We start from the raw sequence: 18,898 nt of genomic DNA on the forward strand, positions 1-18,898 counted from the left end.
TCGGCGAATGCGTTGTGATCAACATTTTATTTTATAGAGGTTTTCCGATGCACAAAAATCACAACTTCTTATGATGATTTCATAAAAATCAGGCTATGAATTTCTTCACTGAATATATATATTAAACTGATATATCAGGGCCATTACGGCAACGCCTTTAGCTTAATATGTATAACTCTGATGACAAGTTCTCTTTAACACAGTGGCCATTATACAGTTTTGTGGCTAATGCTGCAGCAATTATTCAGTTTGGGGGCTAACATGAGGGCCAATACACAATTAGATTCTAATATGGGGGCTATTATACAGCATGGAAGCTAAAGTGGGGACCATTATACAGTTTGGGGGCTAATGTAGGAGCAGTTATACAGTTTTGACGCTAATGTGAGGGTCATTATACAGTTTTGGGCTTACTTTGGGGGTCATTATACAGTGTGGGAGCAAATGCATTTGCTATTATACAGCTTGAGGGCTGGTGTGGTGACTACTATGATGGCCGTTATACAGTGTGGGCTCTACTGTGGGGGCCATTATACAGTGTGAGGGCTTCTGTGGGAGTCATTATACTGTGTTTTGTGGAAGTAGTGGGGACATCCTACTGTGTATAGGGGAGTTGTGGACCCACCATACTATGCATAGGGGATCTGTGGGGACATCATACTCTTTGTAAAGGAGCTGTGGGCCCATTACACTGTGCATAGAGGAGCTGTACATTGGTGTGGATATCAGTAAATGTTAAGTGGGCACTTACAAAGCATTATTGCAATGAGGCAGAGTATTGTGGCAGGCAAAGGGGCAAAATGTGGACACTGTATTCTAGGGCATTTGCACCACATATTAATATTTTCTTGGGGGCAACTTTATCATGGCATGGCGGGCACAAAGGAGGCATTATTATTATATAAGGGGCACATTACTATGTGGGGCAGTGAGAGGAGCTCTGTTTTTGTGCCAAACAGCAGGTGCAGTAATGGAGACACATATGGCAGCAGTTGCTTAGTATCGGGGTATCAGCAGGATAGGGAGGTGGTGTATGTTGAGTATAGATAGGGACGGTGTTGGAAATGTGAGAAATCAAATGTGTCTTTGTTGTAATTTCTGCAGATGAATCCTGGCTGAAAAAAAGTTGTTTTGTCTCTTTGGCCCAGATGGAAAAGATGTGAAAAGTGAATATTTTCATCAGCTGTAAGTTACTATATATAACTGTACTGTAATCGTTTGTATGTTCTGCAGGACTGGTATATCTACCACTACTGTATATGTCACCATATGGTGGTAATATCAGTTTGCCACCATAGTTGTAATCAGGTTTACCCGTTAAGGGCACTCATAGATGTTTCGCCTCCCCTGAGTTGTACATCTAGCTACGCTTCTGTCCCATTCCATATCTGATTTGTTAAAATGTCCCACAATGGGAACACTTCCTGGTGTCTGTCCTCACCAAGCAATAAAGTCTGTCAAAGTGTTCGAATTTGCAAGGAACCGCAAATTTCAGGACATTAGACAAGAACTTGATCCTCCACAGTTTGATCCACTCATCTCTAGTTTCTATGTGACCCCTTTCTTATTAGACACATACTGTATGGCTTTACATACCTCCAGCTCATTTACTCCATACTGTAGTTATCTACTCTATACTACTGTATACACATACCTCTGCAGCTCTGCTCACCCAATCTGTAGACCAGTGGCGTATTTAGAGTCTGATGGGCACTGATGCAAAATTGGGGCCTGGGTCCCCACCTGCATGTTCATGAGCTGTATGGGCCCTTGTAGCATTCCAGATCCTGTGAAGACATACGTGTTCAACCCACCTTGCAACAATGTCCCCATCATGTAATAATGTCCCCGATACTGACACCTTCTTGTAAAAATAACCCACTATCCTGATCCCATCCTGTAATAATGTCAACCATCCTGGATCCCTTCCAGGTATAATGTTGTCCATCCTGGGCACTCAAGACTTGGGACGGGGTACAGGTAAGTCAAATGCATAGTCAGAATGTCCGAGGTCGGGGCAGACATTAATATTTGTCTCCCATCCTGGTGTACTGCCACAATCCTGGGCTCCTTACAATACTATATGTCCCACAAATTGGTGTAATGCCACTCAAATTGAACCTCTTCCTGAAATATATGTCCTTTATTATGGTGTAATTCCCTCATCCTGGGCCCCTTCAAGTAATATATGTCCACCAACCTGGTATAATGTGCCCTATTCTTGGTCCCTTTCAGTAATATATGCCCTCCATTCTGGCCCATTGCCCCTCATCCTGGCCCCCTTCCAGCAATATATATCTCCAAAACTGGTGTAATGCCCCCATCCTGGACCCATTACAATAATATATGTCCTTAATTTTAGTATAATGCCTCCCATCCTGAGCCCCTACAAGTAATATATTTCACCCATCCTGTAATAATGCCCCCATTCTGGGTCCCATCCAGAAATATATATCCCACATCTTCGTATAATGCCTTCATCCTGGGTCCCTTCCAGTAATATATGTTCTCAATCCTGGTACAATACCCCCATTGTGGGCCCCTTCCAGTAATATAAGTCCCCCATCCTGTTACAATGCCCCCCATTCTGGGTCCCTTGCAGTAATATATGTCCCTCATCCTGGTATAATGCCTCCATCCTGGGTCCCTTCCAGAAATATATGTCCCCCATCCTGACATAATGCCTCATCATCCTGAGCCACTTCTAGCAATATATGTCACAAATCCTGGTACAATACCCCATTCTGGGCCCCTTCCAGTAATATACTGTACGTCCCCCATTCTGGCATAATGCCTCTTCATCCTGGGCCGCTTCTAGTAATATATATCACACATCCTGGTATAATACCTCCATCCTGGGCTCCTTCCAGTAGTCACCTGGTAACTATACATAGCTTCAATAAAGCAGGTTGTTAAGATGATGATGATATCCTGGAGTCTGCTTCCTTACTGTGCACATACTACGTGATATTATATTTTGTGACTGGATTGTTTTTTGACAGTAAGTGAGTGGCAATCATTGCAATTTTTTTTATGACCAATGCAATGAATTTGGTATCTAGTGGTGGTACAACCCCTTTTATAAAAGAGTTGATTAACCTTGAGATATATGCAAATTTTTTATATATAACATAGATTACATAGGTAATAAGGAAAGAATCCCTACTATATATTGAAGCTAAAATCAGACTTTTAACCATATCCAGAATTCATAGCCACCGTGAATGCTTGACATCTTGTAGGTAAGATGCAAATTTTATTAATTTTGTGTTACTAATAATAAATATCAGTGCTAGTCTGTGCAGTACATTTTTTAACTTATCTGTAGTTTTTTTTTATTAAATTTCTTCTATTTTTTTGTGTAGATCACAACATGGTAGCGTTATTTTGTCTACGAGTCAAGTTTTTACTATTCTCTGTATTCCAATTGGGTCTTGCTTTCCCAGGTATTGCACCAAGTAAGTAAAACTGTATTATGTAAATTCAATATTATTGGGTGCTTAATATATAACATTGTTGTTTTATTATGCAAATATTCTATATTAAATAATATATTATTGCACAAACTAACATCAAAGTACAGTTTTTGTAGATGATGTTCAGCACTACAGTGTTAAATAATATAAGAGCGAGCATTTAAATAGATTTATTTTTTCTTTTACTTAAGTAAAGATTCTTTTTTCTTTATTTTTTTTTCTCTCTGTACCAAAAACTGAGCAACTGAAAATATGAAATACGAAATACATATAATTACTGGTATATGAAAAGTTAAGGCAATAATTTTTAATGTAAAAATACATATTCTTCTTTTTTGTTTATTTGCTAAAGCGTAATCTCTTTACTTTATTTTCGTGGATAAAAGAGATTGAAATCTGTAGTCCTGGAAAGTATTACACTGCTCCCACAAGGCACCGATGCAACAAAAATAACCGAAAAGATGAAAATATGAGGCACACAAAAAATGGAATGCAGAAAAGAAGAAAAATTAGGGCCTGTTCACCTTTAGTATTAAATTAATGCACAGGTAGCCAATATAATATACACGATACGTCAGCACACTGCGTCTGCGACTAATGAATACATGGACTCCAATATTTCTGCAAAACGTTAAAAATGTAAAGATACGCAAAAGCCATTAAACCACGTCAAGGTGACCTTTTAATATTGATGGTCCCTTGCCAATAAATGTTCTATCTCTCTATGTGCCAAAATAGCCTCATGTAAATAGGGTGTGAAAAGGAAACCAGGCAAAGCTTGCAATTAAAACCTTATGTGGGAAGGATGGGTGGATAAGGTTGCCGAGTCCTGGAGGGGACAACACCCCTCAATATGTACGGTACAAAAAAAGAAAAAATAGGGCCCGCACACTATTAGTATTAAATTAATGCAGAGGTGCACAAATACACTATGTGGCAGATATACTAACACATACATACACATTGCATCAGCACACTGCAACTAACGAATACATGAACATTAATAGATACAGCTGAGGAAATACCCACCAAACAACCGATGCGTGTTTCACTATTGCTTCATCAGGTGTGACGCTTAATAAATAGTGAAACGTGCGTCGGGTGTTTGGTGGGTTTGGTGGCCTCTGTTATTGATCATTTATATCTCTTACCAGTGATATCTGCTGTGGGTTTATTATTTATTGGCACCTTTGTACAGACATTACACATGTATTTATGCCTACATACCATTGAATACTTATTCATTTATACTGCTAAGCATCATATAAATAATATAATTATGTGATCTATACCTTCTACAATGGGGTTCTCACTGTTGCTCACCCACCAATTTTAGCCTTTGTCTGTACTGCTGGAATTTCACTGTTTTTAACCCCTTCCCCCCCAAGGGTGGTTTGCACGTTCATGACCGGGCCAATTTTTACAATTCTGACCACTGTACATTTATGAGGTCATAACTCTGGAACGCTTCCATGGATCCTGGTGATTCTGACATTGTTTTCTCATGACATATTGTACTTCATGTTAGTGGTAAAATTTCATTCAAATAACTTGCGTTTATTTGTGAGAAAAACGGAAATTTGGCGAAAATTTTGAAAATTTCGCAATTTTCCCACTTTGAATTTTTATGCCCTTAAATCACAGAGATACGGCACACAAAAAACTTGATAGCTAACAAGTTAAAAGTTGACCAGCGATTTCTCATTTTTACAACACCATGTTATTTTTAGGACCACATCACATTTGAAGCCACTTTGAGGGGTCTATATGATAGAAAATACCCAAAAGTGACACCATTCTAAAAACTGCACCCCTTAAGGTGCTCAAAACCACATTCAAGAAGTTTATTAACCCTTTAGGTGCGTCACAGGAATTTTTATGAATATTTAAAAAAAATGAACATCTAACTTTTTTTCATAAAAAAAATACTTCAATTTTTTTTATTTTACCAAGGGTAACAGGAGAAATTGGACTGCAAAAGTTATTGTGCAATTTGTCCTGAGTACGCTGATACCTGATATGTGGGGGAACGACTGTTTCGGCGCATGGCAGAGCTCAGAATGGAAGGAGCGCCATTTGACTTTTTCAATGCAAAATTGGCTGGAATTCAGATTGGATGCCATGTCACGTTTGGAGAGTCCCTGATGTACCTAAACAGTGGAAACCCCCTACAAGTGACCCTATTTTGGAAACTAGACCCCCCAAGGAACTTATCTAGATATGTGGTGAGAACTTTGAACCCACAAGGGCTTTACAGAAGTTTATAACGTACAGTGGTACAATTAAAAAATCATATTTTTTCCACAAAAATGATCTTTTCACCCTCAATTCTTATTTTTCCAAGGGTAACAGGACCCTAAAAGTTATTGTGCAATTTGTCCTGAGTACGCTGATACCCCACATGTGGGGGTAAACCACTATTTGGGCGCATGGCAGAGCTCGGAAGGGAAGCAGCGCCATTTGACGTTTTTGGCTGGAATTGAGATCGGACACCATGTCGCTATTGGAAAACCCCTGATGTACCTAAACAGTAGAACCCCCCACAAATGACACCATTTTGTAAACTAGACCCCCCAAGGAACTTATCTAGATGTGTGGTGAGCACTTTGAACCCCCCAGTGCTTCACAGAAGTTTATAATGCCCGGGCGTGAAAATAAAAAATTCGTATTTTTTCCACAAACATGATCTTTTAGTCACCATTTTTTTATTTTCCCAAGGGTAACAGGAGAAATTGGACCCCAAAAGTTGTTGTCCAATTTGTCCTGAGTATGCTGATACCCCATATGTTGGAGAAAACTACTGTATGGACACACGTCAGGGCTCGGAAGGGAAGTAGTGACGTTTTGGAATGCAGACTTTGATGGAATGGTCTGCGGGTGTCATGTTGCCTTTGGAGAGCCCCTAATGTACCTAAACAGTGGAAACCCCCACAAATGACCCCATTTTGGAAACGAGACCCCCTAAGGAACTTATCTAGATGTGTGGTGAGTGCTTTGAACCCCCAAGGGCTTCACAGAAGTTTATAATGCCCAGGCATGAAAATAAAAAAATCGTATTTTTTCCACAAACATGATCAATTAGTCCCCAATTTTTTTATTTTCCCAAGGGTAACAGGAGAAATTGAGCCCCAAAAGTTGTTGTCCAATTTGTCCTGATTACGCTGATACCACATATGTGGGAGAAAACTACTGTATGGACACACGTCAGGGCTCGGAAGGGAAGTAGTGACGTTTTGGAATGCAGACTTTGATGGAATGGTCTGCGGGTGTCATGTTGCCTTTGGAGAGCCCCTAATGTACCTAAACAGTGGAAACCCCCACAAATGACCCCATTTTGGAAACGAGACCCCCTAAGGAACTTATCTAGATGTGTGGTGAGCGCTTTGAACCCCCAAGGGCTTCACAGAAGTTTATAATGCCCAGGCATGAAAATAAAAAAATCGTATTTTTTCCACAAACATGATCAATTAGTCCCCAATTTTTTTATTTTCCCAAGGGTAACAGGAGAAATTGAGCCCCAAAAGTTGTTGTCCAATTTGTCCTGATTACGCTGACACCACATATGTGGGAGAAAACTACTGTATGGACACACGTCAGGGCTTGGAAGGGAAGTAGTGACGTTTTGGAATGCAGACTTTGATGGAATGGTCTGCGGGTGTCATGTTGCCTTTGGAGAGCCCCTAATGTACCTAAACAGTGGAAACCCCCACAAATGACCCCATTTTGGAAACGAGACCCCCTAAGGAACTTATCTAGATGTGTGGTGAGCGCTTTGAACCCCCAAGGGCTTCACAGAAGTTTATAATGCCCGGGCATGAAAATAAAAAAATCGTATTTTTTCCACAAACATGATCTTTTAGTCCCCAATTTTTTCATTTTCCCAAGGGTAACAGGAGAAATTGGACCCCCAAAAGTTGTTGTCCAATTTGGCCTGAGTACGCTGACACCCCATATGTGGGAGAAAACAACTGTATGGACACACGTCGGGGCTCGGAAGGGAAGCAGTGACGTTTTGGAATGCAGACTTTGATGGAATGGTCTGCGGGTGTCATGTGCATTTGGAGAGCCCCTGATGTACCTAAACTATTGAAACTCCCCACAAGTGACCCCATTTTGGACACTAGACCCCCCACGGAACTTATCTAGATGTGTGGTGAGCACTTTGAACCCCCAAGTGCTTCACAGAAGTTTATAACACTTGGACGTGAAAATAAAAAAATAATTTTTTTCCACAAAAATGATATTTTTGCCCCCAATTTTTTATTTTCCTAAGGGTAACAGGAGAAATTGGACCCCAAAAATTGTTTTGCAATTTGTCCTGAGTAGGCTGATACCCTACATGTGGGGGTAAAACACTGTTTGGGCGCATGGCAGAGCTTGGAAGGGAAGGAGCACCATTTGACTTTTTCAACTCAGAATTGGCTGGAATTGAGATCAGACGCCATGTTGCATTTGGAGAGCCCCTGATGTGCCCAAACAGTGGAAACCCCCAATTCTAACTCCAACCCGAACCCCAACACACCCCTAACCCTAATCTCAGCCCTAACCCTAACCCTAGCCCTAACCCTAGCCCTAACCCTAACCCTAATGGAAAAATGGAAATAAATACATTTTTTTATTTTATTATTTTTGCCTAACTAAGGGGGTGATAACGGGGGGTTTGATTTACTATTTATGGCGGTTTTTATGTTTGGCAGCTGTCGCACGCTAAAAGACGCTTTTTATTGTAAAAATAGTTTTTGCATCACCACATATTGAGAGCTATAATTTTTCCGTATTTTGACACACCGAGTCATGTGAGGTCTTATTTTTTGCGGGACGAGTTGATATTTTTATTGGTACCATTTTTGGGCATGTGACTTTTTTGATCGCTTTTTATTCCGATTTTTGGGACGCAGAATGAACAAAAACCAGCGTTTCATGAATTTCTTTTGGGGGGTGCGTTTACACCGTTCCGCGTGCGGTAAAATTGATAAAGCGGTTTTATTCTTCGGGTCAGTATGGTTACAGCGATACCTCATTTAGGTCATTTTTTTATGTTTTGTCGGTTTTATGCAATGAAAACTATTTTATATAAAAAATAATTACTTTTGCATCACTTTATTCTGCGAGCTATAACTTTTTTATTTTTTCGCTGATGATGCTGTGTGGTGGCTTGTTTTTTGCAGGACAAGATGACGTTTTCAGCGGTACCATGGATATTTATATGCGTCTTTTTGATCGCGCGTCATTGCACTTTTTGTTTGGCGGTATGATAATAAATCATTATTTTTTGCTTCGTTTTTTATTTTTATTTTTTAAGGGGTTCGCTAAAGGGGTTAACTAATGGGAAAGTTTTATAGGGCGGGTCGTTACGGACGCGGCGATACCTAATATGTGTACTTTTATTGTTTTTTTTTTTATTTCCAAAAAATGGATTTATTGGGGGAATATTTTTTTTTTTTCTAATTCATTTGGCGATTTTTTTTTAAATTATTTTAACATTTTTTTTTATTTTTTTTTTAACTTTATTAAATAGTCCCAGGTGGGACATCACTGTCCTGTGACAGATCGCTGATCTGTCACATCACAGATCACTGTGACAGATCAGCGATCTGTCACAGGCAGTGCAGAAGGCTTCCTCATGCCTGCGCTTTGCAGGCACTGAGGAAGCCAGCTTCCTGCAGGCCCCCGTCGCCATCTTGGATTCGGGGGCCTGCAGGAAAAGAGCCCCCCGCAGCAGCGCTGCACATTGCGCTGCTGTGGGGGGCTCAGGGAAGCACGGAGGGAGCCCCCTCCCTTCCGATGCTTCCCTTTAACCCCCGGTACACCGCGATCAAACAGGGGTTAACGTGTCGGGGGCAGTCCGTGACCGCCCCTGACACATTGTGCCGGGTGTCAGCTGTGATAATCAGCTGACACCCGGCCGCGATCAGCGGCGCTCACCATGTGGGCGCCGCTGATCGCGGTAGACGTATTATCCCGTCCATGGGCATAGGGGCCCAGGTCCCATGGACGGGATAGTACGTTGGATGTCAGAAAGGAGTTAAGGTTTTGCATTTCAATAAACTTTATTAGCTTTTTGATAACTTGGATTGTTATATTTTGTCCTGGTACATATTTATCTCTTTTGGGTTATCTTTGTGGATAGAACCATGAACATGCTGAGAAATATCTCTGTCCCTTAATATTTTAGCACCAATAAGAACACTTTTTTTATAAGTTTATGACATTAATCGTTTTATTGACACCCTTACAGTTCCCGGCATTGCTGACAACAAAAGGAGTTGTGCCACGCAGACAGGTAAGACAGAGCCAAAATTGCTGTAATATTTTTTTTTAATTTGCAAAATATGAAAATGGAGTAATGTTTGTAGAAATGTACCGTACGTGTAGCTTTGACACCATTATCGGGTGATAAAAGGGAAAAAAAACTGCTTATCCATACACAGTTTTAGCCAAGATGCACTGGGATCTAGTAGCACTGCAAGTCCTATAAGGATTATCATGGATAGAACAAATCCAGCATCCAGATCTTAGACTGAAAATTGTATTTATTGAAAATCTTTAAAAGCCACAATATCCAGCACCAATGAAAGTAGGAAGCACGTTTCAGACAAAGTCTTTAGTCATATTGGGCAGAGTGGGTATGTCACAGGATAGGAAGTGTGGAAGTCAGATGGCAAAGTGGTCCAGGAACTAATTAGCTTGGCCTCGAGGATGATACCTGACCACCACTCACAAAGGAAAAGGGGGAAAAGGGCTTAAAGAGTCTAACGGTATGGACCTCAAAAGAATCAAATATAAACGAGGGTACAGGGGAAATAGCCTGGAAAACACATTGTAAATGACAGGAGGAGACCAACACCTCCACCTTGTCTACTCTCAGGTCTGGTGGTAGGTGAAAATTGACTTAGCAGTTTAAGGATCTGTAGTCAATTTGGTAGAGGAGTGAAGTGTCCAAGTAGTGAGACGTAAATCCAGGTATTAGATTGAGACCTTTTGTCAAAGACATGAACATCCTTATTACCTAGTATTGCCAGATTTTTCTTTCTCTGTCGATTTTAAAATGACTTTTCAGTAGAGTTTTGTCTGTCATACTGAGAAAATTTTACCCCATAGATGTGTCCAGCTCATTCCTTATTGTGTGTCTGCACAGATTTATCTTCATCCACATTATGATGTACAGGAGAAGACATCCAGATTTTATAATCTTGTTGATGGGTATATTGACTGTGTTTGTTGGAAATATATGGGTACGAAGAACAAGAAAGAAAAATCAAGCTGATAAGGATGTTCAGGTCTTCGACAAAAGGTCAAAGTCAAGCACCTGGATCTGTGTCTCACTACATGGACCCACTTAACATCTCCACTAGACCAACTCCAGATCACAAAAATCCTAAAACCTTCCATAGATATGAGACTGATATTGCCCATTCCTGCCAAAAAAGATAGGTTTGGCCAGCACTTTAAAGTGTGTGGTGCTGGTCAACTGATGGTCAATGAAGATGTCAATAAGGCATGTCTGATTTTAGAGTGTTGACCAATGATTGATTTGTTCTACTTGGGTTAGGTTACAGGCAGAGATGTCTGAACATAGCTTTCTCATGGAGAACACAGCACTCAACTGAACAAGCCTTCCTGTGAATGGGAGAGTCGGCTGAGATAGCTGTTGCTTGAGTGATCGACTGAGGCATTGTTCGGCCTACAACCATTTAATGTGTATTGTGGTCTTCAGTCATAGGCCCCACTACATCTGTAACATAATCCTTGGTTTTATGATATTGCCTTATGTTTAGGAGGCATCACCTCATCCACCCTAGGTACAAATGTCTTGTAACATTTTTTAAATGTTGTGCTCTTGTCTTAGTCATTAATTTGTAGACTTGCCTGATGAATGGGTCTCTGTGCTACAAATCCTCACAAATATACTCGCAAATATATTTTTTTCTGGTTAGCCAATAAAGTTATCCCTTCTAGATTTGTTTTATCTTTTTAGCATACAACTATTTCCAAATTTTTTTTCTGATTAAAATAGTAGCACAACATCATGTTTTAGTTTATATCTTCATAATAATATTAAAATTGTTAAAATAAAATGTCAATTTTAAGAGATCAAGAGATCTAGATTGCAACATTTTGTTTTTGCAGTATAAATTTATTGTATTCTATTGGTTTCTACAGAATCATCATCCCTGACTTACCTGGTGGACACCACAGGGTCGATGTATGATGATTTCATAGAGTTGAAGGCTGTAAATAGTTGGCTCCTGGAACGAGTGACTGCCCAATTCCCTTGTGGTGTTCGCCAATATACCATGGTGGAGTTTAATGATCCAAGTATGTTACCATGATTGTAATTGGGATTACATTGCATTGCTGGATTTACATTCTTATTTCTATCATAACTTTGCAGTCAGTTCATTATTAGCAGTACTAAAAGAGTTTAACACCTTCACGACATATGACATATTGTACATTTACATCATATGTTGTACCCTTGACTTTTACGTGGGTTCACACACTGATCCTGCATCTTTCCTGACACTTGATTTAATCAGTCATCATGTGCCTTTAACAGCCGTGGGTGGATTGGTTTTCCATGCGTGGCTGTTGACTCGTCAATTTTCGCTGTCAATCTATGATAAAGGCTGATAAGAGCGAGTGTCATTCCACGCTACCATCACCATGCTCATGGTATGATAGCGGGGCGCTGATGGGTTGTGATGACAGCCGAGGTCTGCTGATGACCCCTGTGTTTGTCATTACGATCCTCCTGTGAACGCTGGCTCATTTTGGGCATTCATAGGAGATCGTGACTCATGAGTTCTGCTGTAAATAGCAGTGCTGAAGCACTGCTATGAATAGCACAAGCAATCAGACTATGGCAGCTTCAAGTCCACTAAGAGGAGTATTATTTAAAAAATATGAAAAAAAAAAAAAAAAAATGAAAGTTCAAATAACCTCCCTTTTGCCCCTCTGAAAGTAAAGCAATAAAAAAATATACATATTTGGTATCGCTGCATTCAAAAACACCCTATCAATCGGTAAACGGAGTAACAGAAAAAAAATCAAACCACCAGAATTACTTTTTTGGCCGCTGCAACATTGTAATAAAATGCAATGAGAGGCGATCAAAACATTGTATCAACACTAAAATGGTATCAGTAAAAATGTCAGGTCAGGGTGACAAAAATAAGCCACTCACAAAGCTAGAGGTCACCCGATCAAGCCCGGAGTCGAGCCATGACACTAGCCCTTAACTAAAGGGTGATTTACTCGCTTCTTTACCCAGAAAGTTTCTGGAACTTCTAATAGTGCTTATCGACCATACTGAAATTTGGACTGTACATACTTTGGTACATGAGAAGTGAGAGTGCAATGAACCTCAGGGATGAGAAAGATCATTACGCCGAATGGTTTTGCTGACTTGTTGCTCCGCCGGTCGTCTCCACTACGAGAGAGACTTGCCGCACACCTTTCTGTGCATCGGTAGTTTTTGTGTGGTACTTGCATTTCACTCATGCTGAATTCCCTCTTCATTTGCTAACAAAGTACAGATACTTTTTGGAGGAGCGTGCTTTCATTGAAAACTTATTAGAACACTGAGTCTCTAAAGAGCTTCCATAGTGAGCTTCCAAAGAGGTTTGGAGGTCAAAATCCACCAACCAAACCATGTATTCTGTCATTGGTGAATGAGTTGGAACGTACAGGAACATCACCGGATAGGTATGATGGAGGATGTCCAAAAATGTCTAAGGAAAAGATTCAAGATGTGAAACAGTGACTTCTGGCATCTCCATGTAAATCGTTGCTCATGCTTTCCCAGGAGACAGGCATGTCGTATTCCACATGTCAACAAGTGGCCAAGAAATGTCGTGTTCGCCTATACAGAGTCACTGTTGTTCAGGAATTAAAAGTGCTCAATCAAGTGGAAGCATTAGCTATTGCCATTTTTTTCTTTTGGCGCCATTTCAAGAATCAGGTGTACAATAACAAGCCACAAACATTACAGTCACTCCTAGAGAACATACAGCGAGAAATTCAGGCTATGACCCCAGAAGTGCTACGGAATACAGTAAACAATATGGAATAGCGCGTGCAGGCTTGGATGTGAATGGTGGACATTTTCAACAACTGTTTCAAAACACCAGTGCAAATTTCAATACAATAGATTGTCTCTTTTAGAACTTACAGATATTTTTCCAAGTAGCGAGTAAAACACCCTGTACTATCTTGATAAAACAGTGAAAAAGAAGGCATGAAAGCGACTGGACTGCTCGTCCTTTGCCGAGCCCTTAATTATATCTACTTCATTGCAGGATCATTTTATGTGACCAATAACTTTCATATGAGTCAGATACAATTTGTGCAAGGTGGGGATTCCTCGTATTGATATTATAATTGTTTTTTTTCTCATTGATTTCCTAGCTGTTGGACCTGTTAGGATAACCCAATCAAGCAAAGAATTTGATGAATTCTTTAACAGTCTGGAAGCCACCGGAGGTGGTGACTGTCCGGAGTTGGCCATGCAGGGACTTAAACTGGCATTGGAAAACACCCCACCCAATTCTTTCATTCTGGTACTAACAGATGCATCTGCTTTAGACTATGGGGATACAGACCTAATAAACCATATATACTCACTACTAGCATTCTCAAGATCTCAGGTACAATAATAATATTGTATTACATTGTCGATAATAATAGATTTGCTCTATCTTTATAAAGCAAATTACAATGCCTCTTTAGATAGGTAGAAATGTATTAAATACAGTTAAGTTAGGACTCGGAGTGTTGTACATGAGCTTCTGTCCTCAGTCTGTTTTATAAATATTCATTTTCTTCAGGTGTGGTTGGGCTTTTCCTTTTTGCTTTGATCAGTTAGATGACCCTCCTTCCCACTCCCCCAATGCTCCTCTTCCTCTCATAGCATGAGTCTCACACACAGGCTGATGTATAGAGACTAGAGTTGAGCGAATATGTTCTAAATTGGTCGCCGAATCTGAATTTGCCATCTTGATGCCATATTGGTACCCTATTTATGTTTGATGATCAGTTCCGAACATAATCGGTCATTTCTACTCCCATTGACTCCAATGAAGTTTGGCTGTGTTTGGCGAATTCTGCAAAATTAATATTCGCCGATGATGGTAATGAGAACCGAATTTCGAAAAATTTGCTCAACTCTATTCGAGACCACTCCTTCTCTCGCATCTTTTTTTTGTGTCTTTATTAAAAGGATTACACATGGATTTAAAACACATGACTGCTTTCTTTCATAAACAGTGACACTTTTGTCCAATTATTGTGTCTAGTTCAATGGAGCTAAGATGTAATACCTGACCCATTCTATGGGCATGTGTAGTGCATTTTTTTAGAAGAAAGCTGCCTAATTTTTCCAATTTTGTAAATCTCTTTTCAAACATCACCTTGGGGGGATCGATTGTCATTATACTGACCATTAAAAATGGGCGGAATTGAAATTTATTGATAATGCCGCTGATGATTTTTTACAGTAGAAGAATAAAGATCATCAATAAAACCTGAAACTATAAGGGTTTACAAATATAGGGCTTTTATAATTTAATAAATTATGTTTATAAAACTCTTCCAATCTTTTTCTTTTCAGGTATTCTTCCTTATAACTGGCCTCTGCGGATCCATAAATAATCCAGATTTTCTTATCTATAGAGATATTTCTGCTGCCAGTTTTGGACATGTCTTTCAAGTTTCTCTGTCTGACCTGAATAAAGTAAGTAATCAATTTATAAGTTATATTCGTTAAGGGTAATTTAGGCGTCTTTCCCATGTCCTTTCAGATATTCCGCTTGTCCATTCCATTTTAGGGACAAATGGGATCAGTGATTAGTTGAATCATTTATCCAAATGGAAGCAGAGGGGCTACACTGTGTGTAGAGTGTATGAAGCATTGATAGTGCTTTCTTCTCTAGACCCAGTAAACATGTGCCCCTTGAATATGGGGAGAGAACAGGAGCTGCTAGGACAAAGGATGCCAAGTTAGATCTGCTATCTAGGCAAGAGGCCAAATTTTCTGTAACTGGGTCAAATATACTCAGACTCAGTTACAGAGAAAATCAGCAGCAAAATATTACAATATGTGTAAAATATGTTAAAATGCTGTGCAAAAGGATTTTTAAGACCATTTAAGGGGCAGAGAAGTGGGGGAAAATGGCTTGAACTGGTTGCTATGCATAGTAATTGCCCAAAAATGTGCACATACACCTAAAATACCAGTAATATAAAATCCTGATTGCACTTTCACTTTAAGCCTCATTCAGACATCTGTGTATCATGGTCGGTGTATGGGTATGGACTGACAGTGGGTCAACTGACCCAAACTTGACAGCCTCATAGGCATGTATGAGAGTGTCAAGCTTGGGTCAAGATACCCACAACCAGACTGTGTACGGACCGTGATACACGCACGTCTGAATGTGGCTTTAAAATTCTTGTTTAACAAAGACCTAATTACCAACTTTAGCTAAGCTGCCTATTAGACCACGTACACACATTGAGTATTTGGTGAGTTTTTACATCTGTATTTGTAACAAGCCAAAACCAGGAGTGGAACTGTAAGGGGGACAAAAAGGTAGCGTGTACCTGCGTGACGGGACCGGAACTTGAGAGGCTGCATCCACTGTTCCTAGGGGAAAGCCTGAGTGAGATGGACCTTCCCCTATGGCTTGAAGGAAGCACTAGGGTGGAGGACCTTCCTGCTGTCCCAGGAGGGTGGGGAGAGTCGAAGGAAAGCGCGTGCAGCAGCAGGGATATAAGAGGAGAAAGTGTGCAAACGTAGAGCATCACACAGCGGTGAGTGGCGCGTTCTGCTTCCCCTGTCCCCAACACAGAGTATCGGTGCTGTAATAGGCCGCATAGAGAGGGCCCCCATTGCCTGCAGAGTTGTGCACACAGAGCAGAGCCATGCACACAGAGCAGAGCCAAGCGTGTCCAGCAGCAATCTGGAGACTAGGGACCGCTGCAGAGAGTGCAGAGCCAAGTGTGCCCAGCAGCCAGGGAGTGAAGTGCTCCATCCGGGGAGCACCAGCATTGTGCAGGCCAGCGTCCACCATCCCTTGCTGCCAGCAGTGGGGACCAGAGAGGGAGAGGAACGTGCAGGGTGTGCCGGTGACTAACAGAAAGCAAGGTGCAGAACGTTCCGTGTCCGTGAGTACAACACACGTGCCCCGTAAGAGTGACCGGGGACAGGACAGACACTTGCATCCTGACTGTGCCGGTAAACAATTGCCGAGCCACTGTGGGCTCATACAGAATTGTGACCCATATTACCGTCAGCAAATTTGGGCTCGCTTGACAAAGGCTGTGAGGAGAGTTGTGCAGGACTCACGTCAGGCTTAGACAGTACCATGGTCCGTACCCTTGTAGGCCACTTCAGTATATGGACTAGGGACAGTGGGAGGAACCGGAGACCGACCACTGCTGCCAGAAGATGGACCATTGTGCTACAATGTTTTACTGGAAAGGACACCGTGCCAGCCGTTGTCGGTGCTATTGAGTCCGCAGCAGGAGCTGCAGTTTAAGGTCTACCTGACACAAGTGCTAACGAACTGCTATTATCTGAAACGTTGTGTGGTGCCCCCCGGGGTATGGTCGCCACACTGGCTTTGCCTTCCTCCAGGGGATGGTAATGCCAGGCTTGGAAGCAGTGATGGGTCTCTCCAGCAGTTTACCTATATATGCAACACAGTTCCACTCCAGGCCAGCAGGGGGAACTCTGAACCAGAATTGAGGAGCAGAGTGCTCTCTAAGGGTCAGGAGGAAGGAGTAGTCAGATTGTGTGAGGAGGTCAACGTGTGCAGACGTGTGTAGCGGGGTGGAAGTTGAGCTCCGGGAGGAGAGCTCCCTCACCGCAAGAGCGCAAAGACTGGAGCCTGGTCTCCACGGTGGTATGAATACTAACGGTCCTGCCACAGATACCAGAGGAGGAGGCTGTAAATGCCCTGCTCCCAGCAAAGACTTGGGACACAACAGCAATTGAATAGAGAGCCAGGACTCAAGAGAGGAGTCCCCGAGAGAGGCTACAGCTGTCTGTCATACAAGTATAGTTCTAGGAACATCTTAAGAGAGTCATTTGAGAGTAACTAAGTACTGGAGTGCTTCACACTACAAAGCGTTAGGAAGGAGACTGCACAGCCCTTCTGCTGAGAGAGAATCCTGATCTGCTTCCAGGCTAACCTGCTCCAATACCATCTGTAATCAGGACTCTGGACTGCATATACTCAGTAAAGGTACAGAAACTGCAACCGCTGTGTCTTGTCTGTTCCCTACGCTTTCGGCACTGCTACATCCCCGTGCCAGCTACATCTACACTGCCCTGGGACTACAGCTCCACCTGTGGGGAGCTTTACCATCTAAGCTGCACATACCATCAGTCCCAGTGGATCTGTATGCAGCGTTGGACTAACACCATATTTGCCAAACACCACGGGTGGCGTCACAAACTTTTCTACCAATAACTACATCTCCCCATTACTTGGGCGCCCAGGGCCACGGACCGGGTCACTGCTGCTGTGACACATCCCCCTGACACTGGCCCGCTACCGAGTACCCCACAGCCCTGGGAGGGCGACCCAGTTGTACTCCACTTCACCATATCCTTTGCCTTTTATTCTGTTTAATCCACTGTTTAATACTTTTCCTCCCTGCTTGGAGTATTTCCCTGTTAATAAATCTGTCAACCCTTGCTCTGCCTCCTGTCCATCACTGCATCCCGCGTTCCTGCTAGAACCTTACAGAACAATCAGAGGAAAAGTATAATAGAAACACATCACCACATCTGTATTTATCACCCACTACTGGTTTTGGCTTAACAATATTGATGGAAAATACTGACCAAATACTAAACGTGTGAATGTGGCCTTATTCAAACTTGACTTCACTCTTTATTGTGTCTCATTTTCAGGTCTTTCACTACTTGGACCTCACCCTTTCAAGACCATTAAACAGCTCGGTGCGCCTCTACTCGGGGGAGTATACAGTTGGATATAATTATGTCGGCTTTGCTGTAGAAGACAATTTTACATCCTTAATAATAACCACAGATGGAGTGATCTATTCCATACAAATATTGGGGCCTGATTGTAAGTACCCTATGGACATGTAAAAATACTACAACACATGTACAGCACCATGTATTTATGGTGCTCTAGAAGCAAATAATAAAAATAATAATAATAATGCATGGTGCTTCTGGTAGTTTTGATAAAATCACTGTGCATAATGCTGATCACCAATGTGATAGCAAAAACCTCTTGACAAGTTCCCTTAAAGAATTGCCTGGGGACTTAATGTCAGAGATGGGACTAGTCCGGCACCGCCCCCGACTGGCTTTTCCCAGTGCTGCTTGAGGTGATTGACAGGTCTCTAACTGTGTACAAACATGGAAGAAACCTGTCAATCAC

At 41.5% G+C, this 18,898-nt stretch overlaps 1 protein-coding gene across 1 annotated transcript in view; it reads left to right on the forward strand.

Annotated features, from left to right (window-relative positions):
- Nucleotides 1-18,898, forward strand: part of LOC141047856 (uncharacterized) — a 359,889-nt gene that overhangs the window by 77,978 nt on the left and 263,013 nt on the right. The window contains exons 20-25 of the mRNA XM_073543184.1: nucleotides 3,366-3,458; nucleotides 9,679-9,759; nucleotides 11,640-11,795; nucleotides 13,887-14,125; nucleotides 15,088-15,210; nucleotides 18,400-18,577. Coding sequence (XP_073399285.1) covers nucleotides 3,366-3,458; nucleotides 9,679-9,759; nucleotides 11,640-11,795; nucleotides 13,887-14,125; nucleotides 15,088-15,210; nucleotides 18,400-18,577 — 870 coding nt within the window. The remainder of the gene's footprint in view (nucleotides 1-3,365; nucleotides 3,459-9,678; nucleotides 9,760-11,639; nucleotides 11,796-13,886; nucleotides 14,126-15,087; nucleotides 15,211-18,399; nucleotides 18,578-18,898) is intronic.

This window comes from Dendrobates tinctorius, unplaced genomic scaffold, assembly GCF_039654945.1.
Source record: "Dendrobates tinctorius isolate UK_male_01 unplaced genomic scaffold, ASM3965494v1 ptg000129l, whole genome shotgun sequence".
In the NCBI taxonomy this organism is placed as follows: Eukaryota; Metazoa; Chordata; class Amphibia; order Anura; family Dendrobatidae; genus Dendrobates; species Dendrobates tinctorius.